The following is a 23,961-nucleotide window of genomic DNA, read 5'->3' as shown; positions in this document are numbered from 1 at the left end:
GTTGTCATAGGACGTAACACTTTTACTAAATAAACCATATTAATGTATTGGAAATAGTGTACATACTGATAATTAGATGACAAATATCGGTTATTAGAAGTACAAAGAAAAGAGGGGTTGAGCCCATACGCGTGGCCGGGCTGAGCCATGGAACCGCCCCTGCCATGAAAGACTTAGGAGATGCAGGCTATATCTTAGAAATAAAGATTTATAGAGATAAATCTAAAAGATTGCTTGGACTCATGTAAAAAAGGTATAACATGAAAAGTTTCAAACGAAACTATTGGCATGTAGGATTTAGAGTTACTCTCATTAAGGAGAATTGTCTTAAGGAGAGAGAGAGAGAGAATTGTCTTAAGGAGAGAGAGAGAGCATTTATCAAAAGTATCATAGGCCTCTTTACAAAAAGTTCCATATTATTAATGAATGAATTTTACAAAATGAGCATTAATTAATTTATATATTTATACAAATAAAAGTTTAAAATATTTTTTTTGGAATAAAAGCATTAATCTTATTTATCACCACTCAGTTACACATAATGATCCAAAGAATCCAAGAAGCCATTATAAAAGAAACTTAAGAGATACTAAGAGCATGCATATCAGGGTGACTTTTCAAATTTTAAGCCATTTGTGTCAGTAAATAATAATATTTTATTGTAAATTGAGTAGTTTGAATATACCACAGGGGCTGCAGTAAACCACCGTTGGCTGTTGAATTTTGAACTTTTAACCGATGCTTTTCAAACTTTTGAACTATATTGTGTGATTAGTGGGACCCAATTTTGAATTTTAGATGAGTGTGAAAAAATATATTATATTAAGTAGGGTCTATTTATGCTACTCAATTGAGTGGTATGGATGTGGATGCTCTAAGTTGTCCAACATTACCATGTTGACCCAATTTTCTAACCAATGTACATCTAACCACAATGCTATGCTTAATTTTATCAATCATCCTTGGGTTTATATTCTTGTTGGAGAAAGCTTTGTCATTCCTTCTCTTCCATGTTTTATATAGTGTTTAAGCAATAACAATCTTCATCATTTGCTTTTTCCAAGTGTTGTGTTGAGTAACTCAGATCAAACCATTCAACCTCTTTGCTCCATTGCTCAAGATTGTGAGGCATACCAACCAATCAAGAATGGTCGTCCAAATCCAACTAATCCACTTGCAAAGAAAGAACAGATGTTCAACCGACTCAACCTGGTCACAAAAATACCATGTAGACTCCTGGATAAAACCAAATTTAGTTTATCATTCGTAGGCAGTCTCTCATTCAAAGTCATCCACAGTACGAATTTAGCTCTTGGTTTTGCTTGGTTATCATATAAGATTTTCCTCCATCTAACTGTCAGTTTGTCCCCCCGATTTTCTTTGTATATAACTGCAGTCTTATACTTACAATTCATCTCAACAGTGTTCCAAATAAGCAGTGCCACAAATCATATCTCTGTATTTGATTATCTTTTTCATCACCCAAGAACAATTATGAGTGTCGCTCCATTGCATAACATCCTGACCCTTTAGATAATATGTGCTCAGTCACCGAATCTACATTTTATCCTTCTTCGCCTAACTTCCCAATTGTAGCAATATTCCACTCTCTAAGGCTATGGTGAAGGGAGGGGAGACTTTGAAAAAGTAGAAGGAGGAGGTGGAAAGAATTGAATGATTTTGGTTGGCAGGTTTTTAGAGACTTTGCTTTTATTCAAAACAACAAAAAACCCTTAATATGAGTAACTCAATTTATATTGAAGAGAGCTTTTGAGAATTTTGGAGAACTTACATGAATTTTCAAAATATCTTTTATATTGTTATAGTATTCGAAAAATTAAAAATATAATAATGCTACTTTTATCATTTTATATAAAATTATTTTTCAAAAATGTTAAATTATTTTTTATATTTTTTTAAAATTTTGTTTTCAGAAACCTTCCCTTCTAAACTCCTAGACATAGCCTAAAAGAAATCACATTAAAAACACCCCACACACATTTTTAGGGTCACAGATGTGATCGCATGCAATAGGGAATTCCCTCCTGATTGTTTCAGACCCACACCACATGTAGCTTCATCTCATGAGTCACTTTATGGAGCAGGGAAAAATTTGAAGCTAATAATAATTTTTCTGCTACACAAGGTTGTGGAGAACTTGTTGAATTCCATTTTAAAATAAATATCATTTAATAAAATAAATAAATATTATTTAAAAAAAACTTTGGTGTCACTTTTATTAGTAAAAAAAAGTAAGTTTTTTATAGAATAGTCACATTTTCAAAAGGCCCCAAAAAATCATATTCGTAGAAAAACATAAGCTTTTAAAAAGAAATGTCATTTTTTAATATAAAATAATGGTTTTTATTTTTTATTTTAAATGGGTGATATTGTCATTCAAGTCATATTATCATTATACTTTAAGCTAATGTATCAGAATTATAAATATACTTATTTTTAAGAGAAAAATGATGGTGTACAGTCTAAATTATTTTTTTAGACTATTGTAAATTTTAAAACATTTTAAAACACTTATATGATTTAACATTTTGAAATTGAGTCCACTACCATTAAACTCAATTTGTAATGTATTGTACAACGAAACCAAAAGCCGCAATCACATATCAGTAGTACACAAGCCCTTGAAAGTGGAACTGAGCTTGCTCTGAAGTTAATCGACGTTACACTGTTACTCAACACAACACAACCAATATCTTCGGCAGCAGCAACGGAACTCGTTTGAATTTCAACGCGGGAACGCAAATTCATTTCTCTCATTTCTCTCATTTCTCAACCCCCCTTTCTTTTTCTTCCAAGATCCAAGTTCCCACTTCCTCAAAAACGCTATGGTGTTCTTCATCTTCCTCTAGGGTTTTCTTTTCTCAAATTTCCCAATTCTTTCCATTAATGGACTCCGCGTTTTCAATAACACCTCAATGGCTATCATAACAACCATCACCGGCAAACGCCCCCACCGGTGGCTTAATCACAACCGTTCATCTCCGAATTCTTCAGAATTCAAAAGACAGAAAGTATCAACCATGTCTCACAACAAGCCACCACCATTACCCACCGCCACAACCAATCCCACTGTTTCCAGAATTTCTCGTTACCCTGAAACCAAACCACCTCTGCTTAGAGAAGTTCACGCGCCCTGCAGCAGACCGCGCAAATTCGATTTATCAAACAATCCCAAACTAGAATCGTCGAACTTGGTGGTTAGTGGTATCAGCCACTCCTTATTTGAAAATTACCACCGTGCGAAATGTTCTGCAATGGCCACCATTCCGTTGCAGATAAAGGGAAAAGAAAAGGATAATCATAAGGAAGTTGTTTCGGAAGATTCAAATGTTGAAGATGTACTGCCTGTCGAGAATGATTTGGTTTGTTTGGATACTGAGGCGGTGAACGGTGGCGTTCAGAAACAGTCAACTTCATCTGTGGTTTCTGAGTTGAGTAATGATAAATTGAATGTGGTTGATGATGCTGCGAAGATTTTGGATACTTTGTCTTTAGAGCCGGAGAAGGATGTTTCGAGTGTTCGTGCTTACAAGAAGTTGCTTCAGGCGGTTGATAAGCGAACAGATACGATTGGTAGGTTGAAATTTGAAATTCAGCTAAATGAGAAGCGCAGATCCGCATTTGATTTGTTGCGTCCAAAGAAAGGACTAGTAGAGGTAAAAACTTATTAAATTGTCAGCACGCGTAGAGAATATATATGTATTGATAAATATATGTTTGTGTATATGTATCTGTCTATGCAAATGAAATGCCACTGTTATTAAGGCATAAGAAGCATTCCAAATATGTCTGTAATTGACAAAGTCTTACTATGGCCCTCAGGAAGTGCCACTGGAACCTTTTGTTCCTCTTACAAAAGAGGAAAAAGCTGAGGTTGCACGAGCCTTTTCTGCCAATAGGTATGCTTTGAAAGTTTGGCTATGTGCTATTTGTGAAAGTTTAGGTTGTAATATATATCTGATTGAAGGATTGTTTCTATAGGAAGAAGATCTTGGTTGCTCATGAGAATTCCAATATTGAAATATCGGGCGAAAAGTTTCAGTGTCTTAGGCCAAGTGGATGGTTAAACGATGAGGTGATGTGCTGATCTTGTTTGCTTATTGTCTGCTAACATTTGTTGAATTTCCGTGGAAGAAAAGAGTTTGGTATTTAATTATACAATGATTTGAATTTGTTGCACCATGAAATTCAGTTATCTTGTGCCTTACCTTTGCAGGTGATCAATTTGTACCTTGAGTTATTGAAAGAGAGGGAGAGAAGAGAGCCACAGAAGTTTCTGAATTGTCATTTTTTCAATACCTTTTTCTATAAGAAGGTAGTGTCTTCTTGTTACCCTTATACACTGGGTAGTGCTTGCACAGACATGCAGATTTCGACCACGATTTCTTAAGCTTTTGAGGCATGTTTTGTAAATCTTTTTTCAGCTTTCAGGGAAAGTAACACTGTTAATAAATATTTTTGTAAAAAAATGCCTTCAAATGTTTTGCATTGAAGATTGAAAATATTTCCTTTAAAAATACTACTTGTCATGATTAACAAATCCACATTCTGTAGCTAATTCTTTAAGAATTGGGAGCCTGTTACTACATGTGAAGCTTTTGCTTCTGTTGACTTTTGTTTTGAACATGATATATTCTTATACAGTTAATTGACTGATACTCTCGAATTACCTATATATACAATTACTTGGAAGGGAGATTTTGCTCATTGCTTCTTGAAGTTCACACTAATCATTAATTATACATAGTAACCAATAACAGGAAGCAAAGTCCTTTTTTTCCCAAAGAGAACAAACTCAAAATATCATGCACATTATGTGTTTTATCTATATTTTCTGTGATTTAGTCATGTTGTCCTGTCATTGATGCTTGTAATTTTGAATTATTTTCCAATAAACCAGTTAATAAGTGGCAAAAATTGTTATGATTACAAATCTGTGAAGAGATGGACTACTCAGAAGAAATTGGGATATGGTCTACATGAATGTGATAAAGTAATTATTCTTAAACACATTTTGAAATTTTGTTTTTCTTATGACCAATTAGCTCTTGTGCTGATTTGTTGCTGTCTTCTTGTTGTATCCAGATATTTGTACCTATTCACCAGAATATCCATTGGTGCTTAGGTGTTATCAATAAGAAGGAAAAGAAGTTTCAGTATCTTGATTCACTGAAAGGAATTGATACTCAAGTGCTGGAAGTGCTGGTAATATTCTTGGCTTGTAGTTTTCTCTAGGGCTGTTGAAAAAAACTAAGAACTGAACCAAACTGCCGAACCGAATCAAACTGAACTGAAGTTAATATAACCGAACCGTTATGTTTGGTTAGTGAACCAAACCCTATTGCTCAAGCAGTTCTAGAATTGAACCGAAACTGAAAATGAAAAATACTTAAAACATGTTTTTTAATTTTAAAAAAAAAAAAATAGCTTAACGGTTCGGTTCTTTACTAAATGATTCGGTTTGAGAAAAATTAACTTCTAACGGTTTGGAATTTCAAAACGGTATACCAAACCAATAATTTTGGTTCAGTTCGGTTCTGAGTAAATTAAAATGACTCTGTTCAGTTTTAGTGCATTTTTACTATGGTTCGGTTCGATTTTCTCACTAAACTATACGATGAACAACCTTAGTTTTCTCCCTGTCTTATATTAAGTATACACCAAGTTACCAATGAAGTATTAATTCCGTTTTTCCACTAATATCCATATTTGTTGTATCTCAATCAATATAACTACTTAACTAACTACTTTATTATTAAAGGTATTTTATTTTAGGGTTAAATAAATTAAACCCCCTGCCATTATAGCGAGTTTCGGTTTGGGCCCCCTGAAGTATTTTTTTTACATAAGGCCCCTTAGAAAACTCAATTCCTGGATTTACCACACCCCATTACCACGCTTACTGACTGGGCATGCAATTAGTGGTCACGTGGGAAATAACTTTGGCTGACTGGGACATGTTATAATCTTAGGTTGTTATGTTTACCCCCCAAAACTAGTTCTTCTGCATTAGGGTTTTTTGAAATTGGAAACTGAGAAGCTCGGAGACGACGAAAGCGATGAACCAATCACTGCGGCTGAGGTAACTGCTCACGTACTTGGGGGTACCGTTAATGCTTGTTTGTTGGCTTACATTGCGTTTTTTTTCAGTTGAATGTCAGGTTTAATGCTGTCTTTCACCATGGAGGCGAGTTCGTGAAGCTTGAAGATGGTGAGATGATTTACAGAGGCGGGGTTTCCACACTACTTACTGGGAAACACATTGAAACCTGGACTCAAAGTCACATTCAAACATAACCTATGTTCAATTCTTTCAACATTTCTTCAAAGACTGCAACCAGTCCCTAAAACAAATGATGAAATTGACATTAGAAACAAGAATTTGCAGAAATTGACATACAAACATAACCTATGTTAAAGTATACCTTTTGCTGATCTGAAATAAACACATATCTGTTATCTTGCCCAATATCTTCCATTAGCAATGTTATAAACCACATCCATGATTCCTTGGTTTTTGTTTCCACCACTCCAAATGCCAAGGGGAAATATTGGTCATTTGGGTCTCTTCCAACAGCAATCAAAAGTTGACCTCCATACTTTGTTTTCAAATGGCAGCCATCTATCCCAATGAAGGGTCTACACCCATTTATAAACCCTTTTTTACACCCATCAAAGCAGAAATAAAAAGACCCAAACCTTGGTTGGATTGTAGGTAAAGGCCTCTCTATGTTGATCTTCAAAGTATTTCCATGATTAACCCTATGCAACTCAGCTGCATACCTCCACAAGTTTGCATATTCCTTGTCTGCATCTCCTTCAATGATTTTATTTGCAATCAACTTAGCTTTCCATGCCCTACACACAGTTATTCCAACAGAATAATTTTGCCTCATGTCTTGGATTATGTCACATATCCTTACCTTGTCAGAGGTTTGCATCTTTTTTACCACAGCCTTAGCCACCCACTTTGAACTTGCACTTTTGTTATCCAAAACCCTATCACATGTGTGGGTGTCTTTTATAGTCTTTATGGCAAAAGTATGCTTATGGCCCACCTTAGAACACAGCATTAAAAAATCACATTTGGCCTTACATTCAACCCTCACTCTGTACCCCTCATTTTTTACAAAGGTAATTTCCCTCCCATTTAATACTGTTCACTCACGGATGGCCTCTCTAAAGTCATCTAAGGTGTTGAACTTCATACCCCACTTAAATTTGAAATTCTTATTAAGCTCCTCCTTCTTAAACTTCTCAAACCTAGGCCCTTTTTCATCCTCTGAGTTATCAGGATTAGAACTCAATAAATCTTCACTAACATAATCATCTTCCTCACCTTTAGTCTTGCTAGGAAAAATCAAATTACCAGCTATAACAGGCCCCTCATTGACTGGTAAAGTAACATCAATCTCTTCAAAACCATCAGCAAGAGCTGTGGTCCTTTCATCCTCACTGTCACTCAACCCTTCTACAATCTCTTCATCACTAACCTCTAAGTCAACACCTTTATTCACACACCTGGGATTTTTACTATGTTTGGCTGCATCGTGCTCAACAAACATTTTACCATCTACTTCCATCGAACACGCATACGCAGCAAAATCATAGGCATCAGAATCACTCCTAATCTGGAAATAGTCAGGAAATATTTCCGGGATTTTCGTCCATAACCTAGGTTTGAGAAGTTTAAGAAGGAGGAGCTTAATAAGAATTTCAAATTTAAGTGGGGCATGGAGTTCAACACCTTAGATGACTTTAGAAAGGCCATCCGTGAGTGGACAGTATTAAATGAGAGGGAAATTACCTTTGTAAAAAATGAGGGGTATAGAGTGAGGGTTGAATGTAAGGCCAAATGTGGTTTTTTAATGATGTGTTCTAAGGTGGGCCATAAGCATACTTTTGTCATAAAGACTACAAAAGACACCCACACATGTGCTAGGATTTTGGATAACAAAAGTGCAAGTTCAAAGTGGGTGGCTAAGGCTGTGGTAAAAAAGATGCAAACCTCTGACAAGGTAAGGATATGTGACATAATCCAAGACATGAGGCAAAATTATTCTGTTGGAATAACTGTGTGTAGGGCATGGAAAGCTAAGTTGATTGCAAAGAAAATCATTGAAGGAGATGCAGACAAGGAATGTGCAAACTTGTGGAGGTATGCAGCTGAGTTGCATAGGGTTAATCATGGAAATACTTTGAAGATCAACATAAAGAGGCCTTTACCTACAATCCAACCAAGGTTTGGGTCTTTTTATTTCTGCTTTGATGGGTGTAAAAAAAGGTTTATAAATGGGTGTAGACCCTTCATTGGGGTAGATGGCTGCCATTTGAAAACAAAGTATGAAGGTCAACTTTTGATTGTTGTTGGAAGAGACCCAAATGACCTATACTTCCCCTTGGCATTTGGAGTGGTGGAAACAGAAACCAAGGAATCATGGAGGTGGTTTATAACATTGCTAATGGAAGATATTGGGCAAGATAATAGATATGTGTTTATTTCAGATCAGCAAAAGGTATACTTTAACATAGGTTATGTTTGTAAGTCAATTTCTGCAAATTCTTATTTCTAATGTCAATTTCATCATTTGTTTTAGGGACTGGTTGGAGTCTTTGAAGAAATGTTTGAAAGAATTGAACATAGGTTATATTAGAATGTGATTGTGAGTCCAGGTTTCAATGTGTTCCCCAGTAAGTAGTGTGGAAACCCCGCCTCTGTAAATCATCTCACCATCTTCAAGTTTCACGAACTCGCCTCCATGGTGAAAGACAGCATTAAACCTGACATTCAACTGAAAAAAAACGCAATGTAAGCCAACAAACAAGCATCAACTGTATCCCCAAGTACGTGAGCAGTTACCTCAGCCGCAGTGACCGGCTCATCGTTATTTCCAGCCATCGGTGCCTTCTTCGCTTTCGTCTTCTCCGAGCTTCTCAGTTTCCAATTTCAAAAAACCCCAATGCAGAAGAACTAGTTTTGGGGGGAAACATAACAACCTAATATTATAACATGTCCCAGTCAGCCAAAGTTATTTCCCACGTGGCCACTAATGGCATGCCCAGTCAGCAGGTGTGGTAATGGGGTGTAGTAAATTCAGGAATTGAGTTTTCTAAGGGGCCTTATGTAAAAAAAATACTTCAGGGGGCTCAAACCGAAACTCGCTATAAAGGCAGGGGGTTTTAATTATTTAACCCTTTATTTTGTTAATGAAACTCGTGTTATTATCGAAATCAGTACAGTCAATGATTTTCTTAAAAAGTATCTTGTTAACAGATGAATCAAGAAAGAACAGCTTAGAATAATTTAACTCTAATTAACAGATAAATCAAGAAAGACTTATGGAATATGAGAATCACTTAATTAGTAAATAAATTATGATTGTTGTGTGAACTTCTGTGTAAGAGAGTTCACTTTTAATGCAGTACTTGAATTTGAACATTTGACACTTAGTGATTCACTTAGACATTGTAAATATAATTACATAAGCATATTTTTTTGGCTGTTGGTGCGTGTAATGATTATTGTTAATCTTTTCCCAGGCAAGATATTTTGTAGATGAAGTAAAGGACAAGACTGGAGAAGATATTGACATAAGTAATTGGGAAAAAGAATTTGTTGAAGAGCTTCCTGAACAGAAGAATGGGTTTGTAATTTACTCTTTTGTGAATCACTTTATGAGATCAATGTTTATTTGATTATTTTTCCCGATCTTTAAAAATGAGGAAAGAATTCTGAAATAAAAAATCAAGCAATCGTAAATTCCCACTGCACATAAAGTTTCTAGCATTGATTCAAAATGCTTCCCATGTATAATTTGTTCGGCTTAATTCCAAGTTTTAGTCCCTCAAATATTGTGATTCTATGAATTTGGTCCCCCGCTCTGTCTTAGCCATTTGGATCCTCAATGTTTATCCCCTTTTGCAATTAGGTCCCCTGTTTTTCCTCAATTTTACGCAGGTGCGACAAATTAATTCTGACGTGGAACCTTCCTCTAATGCCAATAAAGCAAATGTGACATGGCAAATGAATAAAAAACTGAACAACCTCTTGTGATAAGATATAAAGTGTAAGTGTGCCTATGAGAATGGTTGTTAGGGTTGACAAGAAGTTGAATGGAAAATTAGGATTAGATTTAGGGGGGTTGTATTGTTGGTTGATCTGAAGGGGAAGTTTGTCCATGGGAAGGGGGGTTAGGGTTTACAATAAGAGAAATGGTAGATTAGGATCTAGGGGTCAATATGCAAATAAAAGAAAGGGTGTGCTTTTTATAATTATCTGCCATGTCATAATTGCATTATTGGAATTAGAGGGATCCACATCATAATGAATTTGCCATGTCTATAAGGGGGAGAAAATTGCCTTGATTTTCATCAGTAATCACTATTGTACAGTTTTTTATCACCTGCACTTGATTGTATTCTAATTGATTAATATCAGGAACCAATGCTTGTAACTCTGAACAGTGTTTATAGAAGTTGTGAGTAAATTTTCCTCTAAATATAGTTTTATACTTGAGCAGGTCTGATTGCGGGGTATTTATGGTCAAGTATGCTGACTTTTATAGCAGAAACTTGAGGCTGTGTTTCAATCAGGTAAAATAGAGTTTTCCATTTCTATTAAGAGAATCATGACTTTATATGAAATATTCTGCTTTTTCTTTAATCATTAATTTGGAAAGCCATTCACATAAGGAACACTAAATCCCCTTGCTGGAATGTTGTATTCATTGCCTTGTAAATATGCAGAACCCTCATTTTGATGACTATTTTTTAATGGTTTTAGAAATTGATTTTCCTTTCCACCATTCTATTTGTAGGAACATATGCCTTATTTCAGGCTTAAAACAGCTAAGGAAATTTTGAAATTGAAAGCTGAATAAGCAAGAGAAGAACACGAGAAATTTGGGAAAGAAAACATTAATGTCAAATTAGGAGAGGGAATTTTTTGATTGAGGATCCTTCACCTATGTCACTAACTTGACAATAACCATTCAAGAGTTCTGGCATTTATTATATTGACTGGACTGATTATACATATCATCTTGATACACAGGTACAACAAGTTGGTTGGTAGTGTTGAATGCAGTAGATTCATAGATTGTACATGTTCCACAAAAGTGAATTCATAGATGAGGCATTTCATTATGAGATTAAGATGTTAATCTATTGTGTAACTTTAAGGCGGGTGACTGTCACATAACTTTCCCTCAATCTCTCACCCACTAGTCTCTCTCTCATATTAACTTTACTTTTTCTTCTATTTTAAATTTCTCAAAATAGGTTAGAAAATGACTAAAATTACCAAAGTCATTGTAGAACGCCGCTTTTACTATATGCTTTAATATTGGATTTTGGACTTGTTTGCAATCTGAGATCATGTCAAGCAAATTGAAAGCAATGAATAACATTGACTGTTCCTCTAATACTGTTGGAAAATAATATGGTAAAAAGCTCGTGTTTAATACCAAAAAAAAAAAAAAAGAAGCTCTTGTGTTTTATTTCTCAACCTCAAGTTGGATTATATAGCGGGAATACCATAAATTACAATTAATCCTCTACTTAATAGAGAATAAAGGAAAATAATGGAAATAATAAAATAGTTAAATCATATTTGATATGTTTCTAGTTTAGTTATTAATCTATTACCTGCATTATGTGACATTTCAATCGAGCACGTGGTGAGAAGATTTTGATTTGAAAAATATCTTCTGTATGGTGGAGCTGAGTATAGTCCATTCACATGTAGTGATCATATAATGTTTACATGCAGAGAAAGAAGATATTACCTACCAAGTCCTTTTTTAAAAATATTTATTGATGTAAAGTTTTTGCCCAAGAAACACAAAAACTTTGCAAACTCAATTGTAATAACATTGTGTGTTTAATAATACTATACACTAGAAGCAATGTAAATGTATAATGACACAAGTGGTCCTCATAAGCAAAATAGAACTTGATCACGCTTCATTATCGAGAGCACTGAAGTCAGGTTCGGGGGGTTTCGGGATACTCACCAGGTCTCTAGAACTTGGAATTTGTTGTTTATAACCACGAAGATTAGCAACAAAGCGAGAAGCAAAAAATGCTGTATTAATTCCGAATCTTGACGTATTTTGGGCTTGCGGAATCAAAGCCTTTGCTGATTCATCAATACCTTTATAGTATTCTTCTTCCTCTTTCCTTCACCTTCTCTTTAACTGCTTCCTCCATGCAGCTTGAATGTAGATTGCAGCCCATGTTCTCCATTGTTGCGAGTAGAAACGAAAGATATGTTGAACTTGTCTACTATGTATGTGTCTAAATTGTGATGCAACAAACTTTAAATCCTCTGCTTCTAAAGCAAATGCTTCTACTTCATTCATAGCTTTCTATGTTCTAGTTGATGCTGACAAGTTAGTAGCAGAATTGGATTCAATGCCCATATGTTAACAACTCTTCACCACAAAAATCACCTTCCTTCACAAAAATCAGCTTGAATGTAGATTGCAGCTCATGTTCTCCATTGTTGCGAGTAGAAACGAAAGGTATGTTGAACTTGTCTACTATGTATGTGTCTAAATTGTGATGCAACAAACTTTAAATCCTCTGCTTCTAAAGCAAATGCTTATACTTCATTCATAGTTTTCTATGTTCTAGTTGATGCTGACAAGTTAGTAGCATATTTGGATCCAATGCCCATATGTTAACAACTCTTCACCACAAAAATCACCTTCCTTCAAAACTCCTATTTTGAAAAGCCGCTTCTTCCACCATCTGTAGTAACACTCTCTAGACGACCACGAATGATGAACAATATCTCGTCAACAGGATCACCTTCCCTAACTATGTAGGTTCCCTCCGTGTATAAAAACTCGGTTTTAACCGCTCGCATATTGCATCAAGCAAGCGTTCATCCATGTTAACAAAGAGGGAAGCCTAAACAATATATATAGTATAACACTTGTCAAAAAAATGAAGACTCAGAACACTTTGTGTGTTACAAATTACAATGAGTCATCTCAGTTTGCTCACTCAGTACTCACCTTTCTGACCTAAATCAAACAAAGATGGCGTTTGATATCTCTTCTGAGATCTTTTGGAAGAATTTGAACCAAGTCTTCTCCATCTACTCCATGCATGTTCAACCACTTGTATTGGTCGTATCGTCTGACTCTTTCCCTTAGCTCCAAAGGAAGCAAACGATGATGCATCCACAGCTCGGAATCACGGCTTTTGATCCTCATTTCCTCCAGACGAACTGACTTAGAGTTGAGGTAGGTCTATACAGTTACATTATATCACAAATATTAAATTATTATATTAATCAAGATGCTATAAATAAAAGTTTACCGTGAATACTTTTTTGTTTACCTGCATGTTTCCGATCTGAAGAGCAAAAAGAATAAGCCATGTAATAGCTATTACTATGGAAAACATAACCTCACCAGGGTAGGTACTAGTTAGAAGCCCCTGACCAAGTGTACTTGAAAAGCAAAAACAGGTGATTATGATTGTAAATGTTTCAAGTTCAAACTCAAGCTTGGGTATGCAGTAGCATTAAAACTCTAAGAGAGAGATTTCCGCCTATTTGTTTCTCACAAGACTCGACTAAGGAGATTAGCCTTATTAAAACTCTAAGGGAGAGATTTTCGTTTATTTGGGTCTCACAAGGCAAGGCCTGGGAGATTAGGCTTATTAAAACTCTAAGGGAGAGATTTCCGTCTATTTGGATCTCATAAGGCAAGGCATGAGAGATTAGCCATTGCAGATGCATACAAAAGATACATGATTTACACAAAAAACTATATGTATTTGAGATTCCGGCGTTCAAATTACAGATGTCCTAAAGGATGTCGAGACAACGTCTTTCAAATACACACAATGACAAGGTATAAAAGTGCAATGCAAAAACTTTAAATAACACAAGTAATTGTTTACCCAGTTCGGTATCAACAATACATACTCTGGAGGCTACCAAGCCATGGATAAGTCCACTATGATAGTATTAATTCAAAACAAACAACCTCCGGTTCACACATAAACAACCTCTAGTTTACTGACTTCTCACTTAATCACTACCCGTGCTGACTTCTACCTAAGACTCGCCTAGGTATGAGGCCCTCATAAAATCCCCCTCAAAACAATTACAAATATTAGAAGACACACTTCTAAAGCACAATCATTCAATGCTTAAAAGCTTATGAATGAACACAGAGCTTCCAACTCAATGGAAACACCAACTTGTTCTATCAATGTGATATTATAGTGGCTCACAATAAACAAGACTGCACAAACCCTAACACAAATTACAAATGTAAGTTCACACAAATAATAGGTTTGATGCTTGCTATTTATAATAATCTTCTGGACTGGATTTGGGCTTCAAATCGCTACAGGACACTCTAGAAAATCTTCCAAAATCTTCTCCATGAAGACACGGTTTCAAATATTAGATTTCTAAATATTTTCCATATTTAGTAACTAATCAAATCTACTTAATATAAATGTAAGGTTGTCATGATGACAACCCTTGACAAAAACCCTAGCCTTTGCTTATGTGTCATTCTCATATAGCTTCATGCTTATGTGTCATCATCATATAGCCCCGTGCTTATGTGTCATCCTCACAAAATTCTATCAATTAATAAAACTTCATTTAACAAAATAATAATAATTAAAATAGTAATAATTATAATAATAATAAATATAATAATTATAATTATAAATATAATTAAAATAATTAATCCTAAAATTTTAAATACTTATTTTGAAAATTTGTTAATTGTAATATATATAACTCCTATTATCATTGATATTATTAACTTCTAAACTATTTTTTTTTATTTTATAAATTAGTAATAATAGAAATAATATAATATTCATGTATCAAGATTAAAAATAATTATAATAATAATAAATATTTTATATAATTCTATATTCAATTTCTAATTATTTTTAATATTTTACACAACTCAATATTTTATATTTTTCTAAAATGTAGCTAAAATTTTATAACTTATATTATCATTAAATATTATAAAATTTTAAATAATTTTTTTATTTTATAAATTAGTACTAATAATAATAATAATATTCAACTACCATTATTCATCTACCAGTATTAATTATTAAAAAAGTATATAGATAAATATTTTATATAAATAAACAAAATAATAATGATAATTTAAATAATATTAATGATAGTAATAATAATAAAAATAATAATAATAATAGTAATAAACAGAATAATTTTTAAAAAATTCATACATTGTATATAGATCAATAATTCAAATGAAATTTTATTTAAATCATTATAACTAATTAATTTATGTGTAACGTTTTAAAAATTTTAAAAGTGATTAATATAATTTACTATTATATTTATAACAGACCAATAAATTACAACAATAATAATATGAATAATAAATTATAATATTCATCTAAAAATAAAAAATAAAATTATGAAAATAATAGTAATAATATAATATAATATTCAGCTACTACGATTAAAACAATATTAATAATAATAATAATATAATATTCAATCATCACTATTAACAATAATAATATAATTAATACATTAAAATATAATATTCATTATGTGTCATTCTCATATAGCTTCATGCTTATGTGTCATCATCATATAGCCCCATGCATATGTGTCATCCTCACAAAATTCTATCAATTAATAAAACTTCATTTAACAAAATAATAATAATTAAAATAGTAATAATTATAATTATAATAATAATAAATATAATAATTATAATTATAAACATAATAAAATAATTAATCCTAAAATTTTAAATACTTATTTTGAAAATTTGTTAATTGTAATATATATAACTCCTATTATCGCTGATATTATTAACTTCTAAACTATTTTTTTATTTTATAAATTAGTAATAATATAAATAATATAATATTCATGTATCAATATTAAAAATAATTATAATAATAATAAATATTTTATATAATTCTATATTCAGTTTCTAATTATTTTTAATATTTTACACAACTCAATATTTTATATTTTTCTAAAATATAGCTTAAATTTTATAACTTATATTATCATTAAATATTATAAAATTTTAAATAATTTTATATTTTATAAATTAGTACTAATAATAATAATAATATTCAACTACCATTATTCATCTACCAGTATTAATTATTAAAAAAGTATATAGATAAATATTTTATATAAATAAACAAAATAATAATGATAATTTAAATAATATTAATGATAATAATAATAATAATGATAATAGTAATAAACAGAATAATTTTTAAAAAATTCATACATTGTATATAGATCAATAATTAAAATGAAATTTTATTTAAATCATTATAACTAATTAATTTATGTGTAACATTTTAAAAATTTTAAAAATGATTAATATAATTTACTATTATATTTATAACAGACCAATAAATTACAACAATAATAATATGAATAATAAATTATAATATTCATCTAAAAATAAAAAATAAAATTATAAAAATAATAGTAATAATATAATATAATATTCAGCTACTACGATTAAAACAATATTAATAATAATAATATAATATTCAATCATCACTATTAACAATAATAATATAATTAATAAATTATAATATAATATTCATCTAATAAAAAAAATAATTATTATTATTATTGTCAATGATTATAATAATAATAATTATTATATATTATTCAAATACTACGACTAAAAGTAATATGATTTATAAAAATTATAAGTATTTATCTATTTTGCAATAATAGTATATAAAAAAAATATGAATACAATTTTAATATATATTAATTTTTAATAAAGTATATAAATAAATATTTTATATGAAAAAAATAATAATAATTAAAATAACAACAATAATAAACATAATAATTTCAAAAAATGTCATACAATTTATATAAATCAATAATTCAAATGATATTTTATTTAAAGCATTATAACTAATTATTTTAATGCGTAATATTTTTATATTATTAGAGCTAATTAAAACTATTTCATTTTATATTATTATAACTAATTCATTTTAATTCATTATAACTAATAAATTTATGTGTAACGTTTTAAAAAATTTAGATATAATCAATATAATTTACTATTAGATTTATAACAGACTAATAATTTACAATTATTAAGTATAACTTCTATAGAAAATATTATTGAAAATAAACGGTACCCCATTAAATGTTTTTATGGTGGTGTTTTTTTATCTTTTTAATTTCTTCAATAAGAAATTTTCTAATCAATATAAATAGGTTACATCTACCACCTAACCTACCTTTTTTATTCTTCTTTTTTTTGTTACAAAATCTATTTTTCATTTTATATTGATATTTTGATTACTTTTTCTAAGAGCTCTCTTATATTTTAATTATTTTTTAATTTACGTTGCAGGCTAGCTAATGAATTTGATTTATGTTCCAGGTTAAAGACTCAACTTTATTTATCCTATAAATTATTTAAATCTTTTATCTATGATGTTTTGTAATAATTTATTTTGAGCATCAATATATTATTTCTCTATCTAATTTTATGATTTTCTCTTCTTTTTATTGTTTTTTTGAATATAATTATTTTTGTCATGTGAGCGAAAAGAAGAGGATAAAGAAAACTCATATTAGTTTTGCATCCTTATTACTTGAAAATCATGAGAAAAATTGCAGCTTATGTAAGTATATTTTTAATAGTAATCTTTGAGAAAAATGTGTATTTGATTTAAATTTATTGGTGATCTTCAGTAAACAAAAATGAAGAATCTAATAATACAAAAAATGTATCATTTGTCAATAAAAAATGTATTTGTGATTCACTTGATATAATGAGAATGATAAAAGTGAATTTTATTTTTATTAAAATATGTATCTTATTGATTTTAAAATGTTTATAAATTATTTTATAAAATAAAATAAATATGTTAATAAAAATTTTATCTTATGATTTTGTATGATCTTACTCATGTCATCTTTGAAATTTATCCACACCTCTCTATTAAAATATCTAAGCTTGAGTTTTTTAAAAAAATAATTTTTATTATTTTATTGCAATTTTAATTGAGATTATATTTTTTTATTTCCCACATTTCTATATAGAAGCATTTGATCAAATTGATAGTATGATCGTATACATTCAGTTAAGGTACACAATTAATAATAAAGTGTATGAATAAAAAATTATATTACATGTTATAAAAACAACTAAAATAATTTGTAAGGAATTTAATTAAACTAGGGGTGTTCATGGGTTGGGTAAACCCAATAAAACCAGTAAAACCCACCCAAACCGATCCAAAAAAGTGGGTTGGGTCGGGTTATTGGGTGAATACGATTTTCAAAAATGAAAACCCATTCAAAATAATTGGGTTATGGGTAAAACCACACCCAACCCACAAAACCCATGGGTTATTGAGTGACTATATTTTTTCTCTTTTTTTGTAATTTGACAAGTGATGACTTTGATGTTTTTAATTTTGCTTCCTTCAATTTCAACTTTTTGAACGTCTTTTATTTAGTAAGTAATGATTTTAACTTATTTAGGATGCCACATTTTGATTATTTTGATGCTAATTCTAATAAATTGCAAGTATTTTATGCAATTCTAGGTTTTACTAATGTAACTTTGGTTTTTACAGATATATTTTTATGATAAATTTCATTATACATTTTGGCATTTGATGTTTAAAAAAACAACAGTAATATCTTAAGCCATTTATTAAGAAAAAATGTAACATATCATTAATAATTATATAAGAAAAAATAATATTGGGTAACCCATTACCCAACCCAATCCAACCCATGGTTTTACCCAAACCAACCCAATGATATTATGGGTGGTTATTTTTCCTCACCCAAACCAGTGTACCATATACGGGTTGGGTTATGGTTTTGACTAAATTCGACCCAAACCGACCCATGAACACCCCTAAATTAAACCATGTAAATTATCTCTTAATTTATATTATTTTGTCTTCCTATGATATATAATTATTATTTCCTTTGAAATATAATTAAAGTAATAATGAGAATACAATATTTGAAAAAAGTAACATAAAAATAATAAAAAAGATAAAAAGAAATCAAATAAATGAGAAAAAACATTTATATACAATCATATATTAATGTCATCGATTTTTATTTATATTTTTTCATTGAAGGAAAAAGTTCATATAAGTATATTATCTTAAAACATGTGCAACACACAAGTTATATACATAGCCTCAAAATTAATACTATAAATTAAATTAAATTTTTATACAAATAAAGATCTAGGCAATATGTCTATGTAAGTAGATATAATATAAATATGTGTAATTTAATCTCACAAATAATTGACTAAAAAGTAGTTTTTTTTTCTAATTTATTGTCTTTCACATTAAAAAATTAATATTTTAATTGTAAACATAATCTAAATGGCCTACAAAATAAATTTATATGCAAATAAAAAATTAAATATCAATTATTATTAAAAAAATGTAATTTTATTTCAAATATACCCGTGCGAAGCACGGGCCGGCAATCTAGTATCTTGAAAACAGAGACAAACTCTTATCCCTTAAATCAAGCGCCATATAATATTGCATAATATTCCAAAAATATTTTACACTTGTACATCAACTAACTTCAACAGATCCAACTATAGCATATCAAACACGATGTCAAATAAAATCTGCATAGGACATCTTTATTGACATGTCTTCTTTAGTTGAAGTGAATGGTCATCTTGTTCAACATGTTCCCATAAGTTAGTTTTACCAAACATAATGCCAATCAAAATACAAAGAATTAACAATCTCCCCCTTTGGCTTATTTTGGCTAAATCAACTTAACAACCTAGTGTCTGAAAATAAATCAAACACAAAAAAAAATCTCATCCTTGTACAGAATACACAACAGCAATTTCACAATGAGAGATGCAACAGAAAAACAAACATGCAACACATGTTAGTTGTCTAGTGAAATCTGCACACAGTTGTTGAGATATGCACTTTCCCAACCAGTATGATGTCAAAACATTGTGTCTTGACATCTATGCACACATGCAAACCCAGTTTTTCTTCAACCTCTAAAGGATCTCCCCTCAACAACAACAACAGCTGATCAACAACACACTAGAGAGAATTAACAATTTCTCCCCCTAATCAGTGGTTAGTGGTTAGTGTAAAAGCACGCATAATATTACTCCCCCTTTTTAGTCATAATAGGACAACACAAGGTTTGTAAGTAACCAAAAAAAACCACACACACCATTAGCATATAGTTATAATGCTAAACACTCCTGGGCCAACACCAACAAGTTGGACTAAAATTCCAGGATCAAACAGATACCATTGATGATAACAGGATATATGAATCCTCAATAACGCTTCTCTTGTCTCGTTGGAAAAGAGATAGTGATTTGAACTTCCTTCTTTCCCTTCAGTGCTTGACTGCAGCCCAATCAATAATTGCTATAATTCCTCACACAAGCAAAATCCCAATTTGCTTCTTAATTGTTCAAAGACGACCCTACCTAAACATTGGCACGTTCGACAAAACCATCCTCAACATATGAAGGGACTATTCCCCAAAATAATTATCTACACAGTTATCTTGATCCACGTCATTCAACTCTAACAAATTTTTCAAGTCAAACCATCTTTGTTTTTGCGTCATAAAAAAATATCATGGTGGATAGCATGAACAGAATGATCCTGAAAAGGTGCACAAACCCTAAAATGATTGTGATCGAAGGACTAGATGAAACAACTAGTCTTAATTTCTACCTCTCTAGATAGAGGTATACCCAAATCAAAATAGGATCGGACAACAAAGGCGGGTAGTGGTTTCCTTAACCACATGATCGTCATCACCGTTCGAAGAGTCTAACCCTGGCCCATAACTACCACTCGACACATTGTGAGCATGGATGAGAGGATCCAACCCATAAAGAACGTCAAAAAGCTTCGATTCATCCACTCCAACAGATGATGAAGACTCATCACTGTCAGGGTCCGACGTCATGTTTATGGATACATTTCTTAAGTGGGCAGAGAACGAAAAAAGACACAAGGCAAAGACACAAAGAAGCAGAGAACGAGCTTAAGGAAGAAGATATATTTCAAATGGCAAGCAGTGCGTAAAACACATTAGAAAATTTATTCAACCATTTATAGTTGAACACGTATTAATCAACGATTCAAACTAAGAGAAAGTGGGAGCCAAAAAGGGACAGTTTGATCTTTTATTGGAAACACAAACATACTCAAGTGCATTTAAATATCATAGAGATGATTGTGGCGCCCTAACTTGTGAGCCTAAGGCCACGTATCACCATACCAAAGATCAACATCTCCATTTAGAATCCGTTATCATCAATCAAACGCAATTTTGATTTCACCATGAAACCTTAATATTAATTAAAATAGTTAATTGAACTAAATTAATATATATATATATATATATATATATATATATATATATATATATATATAAAATTAAAAATATAAAAAAGAACTAATATACTCCATCAATTAAATATTTTTTATGCGGTTAATCAACTGTTCAATAATTATAATTAATTTAAATTTATCATTATATTTTTTTTTATAAATTATACACATAAATGAAAAAGGATGACACATTGTAAACCATTGACAATCATGTATTTTACTGTAAATTTTAAATTATTTGTATATTTTAATATTTTAAAATATTCTGATTGGATAAATATGTAATATTTCTTTACATTTGATACTATCCCCGTCCCTAGTTATAAAACTCCGTAGACAAAATTACGGCAATTAAGAAAGTTGGTTAGAGTATTAAATTTATTTGTAAAAAAAATTAAAATAATCAACTTTAAAAAAAAATACAAAAAAAACCAAGTTTCGAAAAAATTTACCTGGGTGACCAGGTTTGGAGGGTGCCCTACACATAGGAGTCACCCCCATGACGCCAATGTGTATTAATTTTAACTAATGCGCCACCCCTCATGGCGCCAATGTGCAATCCCAAAATAGGCTGCCAAGTGGGGTGGCGCTTATACCCAATTCCTTTTTTTTTTTTTTTTTTTTTAAATTTAAATTATGTTATTTATATTAAATATTTAATAAATAACTATATATATATATATATATATATATATATATATATATATATATATATATATATATATATATATATATATATATATAACACCTTGTCGACCCCTACCCCTTTGAGGTTCTTGTTTTGTTTGGGTAGGTGGATCTTGGATTAGCCCTTCCATGCGCTCGTTGTTCATGTACTCTTCGATGCCACTGTCAAAGAGTCGATTCCCCATGCTCTCAAAGTCTTGTCGTGGTGGTGGGGTAGCCATGGTTGGTAGCACCCCACACTTAAACTGTCTTGGTAAAAAGACATTGTTGGTTAGGGTGTGGTGTAGCCATATGGTTGTTGTTAGCTGCTACGGTAAAGTGACGATTGCGGGATTATTGGGTTGTTTGGGTCGTATTCATCATCTGAACCTATGTCGGGGCTAAGATGGGATGTGGATGGGTCTGCCGAGTGGTGTTGGAAGTATTGACTTTGTTATTGTTGGGTGAAGCCATATGGTTGTTGTTGTTGGTACGGAGTTTGATAATCTGCTTGGAAAGGGTATTGATATTGAGTTTGGTGTTGGCTTTGTTAGCATTATTGACTTTGTTGGGGTTGATGCGGGGTTTGGTGGTTGTATATTTGTTAGGGGGTCGTGCAAGTAATACGGGTCGGACACATGCATTTTGAGGGTTGTAACCGATCTATACCAACTCATGTATTCTTCAGTTGGATGCATCGGAAATGGGGCAACAGAGAACTGAAGAACATGGCGGCGACGATCCTTCCACATCTGACAGAATTCGGGTGCAAAATTTCTCCAATCTTGGACATCCTAATGGTGATTCACTCTTTTGAGATGCCATTCACCAAGACACACTGGTGGAGCCGGGATCTCTTGACGCATGCCAAACTGGAGTTTCACACTGTTAGTCAGGCACATCTCCACAATGTTGAAACTTATGATAGACGTTGTCGCAATCCAAACGAAATCGTCATCAGGGTTCGGCTCATGTTGAAGACCCAAGTATGGTCTCCAATAAAACCACATGGGAAAAAGAATACATTACATTATTTGGAATATGGTTGATAATATAAATGTGATTTATAGAAAGTTCAGTGGTAATATATCCTGAGGTCGTAGGTGATCTAAAAGTTGTCGATAAAGCAAGATCTACCCCCTAGTGTTCTTGCTGTAATCCAACCATGTACCACAAAACCTTAAACAAAAAAAGAGGGAGCATGTTATTTCCAATTTTTTCTATAAGATAGTAAAAAATTTGAAATAGAGTTATAGACTTACTTTGTTGCATAAGGGAATGTGTAGTTGTCGTCGTTCGCAGGGGTTAGTACAAGCATTCTCCACCAACCCCATACTTGGAGCAAGAACACGCATCCATAGAATGTCCACATATCATTTTTTGCGTTCTTACCGAGAGATTGATACAACATGACCAAAATGGCGGACCCCTATCCATACTTTATAATTTTATTTATATTGTCAAACAAACTTAAATAAAAAAATTGACAGTGCTACCTGTTGAATCTGGAAATAAGAGGTTACCAAACAATATCATAAGGTAACACTTAGATTTAAGGAAAATGTCGTCCTCAGTTGTGTTCTCCACCAAATTAAGAGATTCATAATAATCCTATAACCCCGGTCCATCACAATCATATCCAACAATGCATTTACAAGACCGACACCTTGCTCGGAGTATACACAATGCATTTTCAGTGATGGCAAAGGAGGATTACTGGCCTGCGTATGAGGGGGAGGTAGTTTGACATAATGAGAACACGCGGCGAAAGAAAAAGGGTCAACCTAACAACACGCGTATCAGAACCGAAATGGATGATCATGAAAAAATGGTAAGAAATTGTAGCATATGTCGTCA

At 31.7% G+C, this 23,961-nt stretch overlaps 1 protein-coding gene and 1 pseudogene across 1 annotated transcript; one reads left to right on the top strand and one right to left on the bottom strand.

The window, feature by feature from the left end:
- Positions 1 to 2,570: 2,570 nt before the first annotated feature.
- On the top strand, positions 2,571 to 11,203 carry LOC131631447 (ubiquitin-like-specific protease ESD4). Its single transcript, XM_058902245.1, has 9 exons — positions 2,571 to 3,677; positions 3,844 to 3,920; positions 4,003 to 4,096; positions 4,238 to 4,336; positions 4,922 to 5,014; positions 5,107 to 5,226; positions 9,562 to 9,665; positions 10,542 to 10,614; positions 10,839 to 11,203. Exons 1-9 carry the CDS (start codon positions 2,937 to 2,939, stop codon positions 10,899 to 10,901), a joined length of 1,464 nt encoding a protein of 487 aa, XP_058758228.1. The 5' UTR covers positions 2,571 to 2,936; the 3' UTR covers positions 10,902 to 11,203.
- Positions 11,204 to 11,978: 775 nt separating this feature from the next.
- LOC131593572 (putative cyclic nucleotide-gated ion channel 8) lies at positions 11,979 to 21,010 on the bottom strand (annotated as a pseudogene).
- Between the last annotated feature and the right edge of the window lie 2,951 nt (positions 21,011 to 23,961).

This window comes from Vicia villosa, linkage group LG1 (genome assembly GCF_029867415.1).
Source record: "Vicia villosa cultivar HV-30 ecotype Madison, WI linkage group LG1, Vvil1.0, whole genome shotgun sequence".
NCBI classification, from domain to species: domain Eukaryota; kingdom Viridiplantae; phylum Streptophyta; class Magnoliopsida; order Fabales; family Fabaceae; genus Vicia; species Vicia villosa.
Note: the sequence above shows the minus strand (reverse complement) of the source record. Positions and strands in the feature narration are given on the sequence as shown.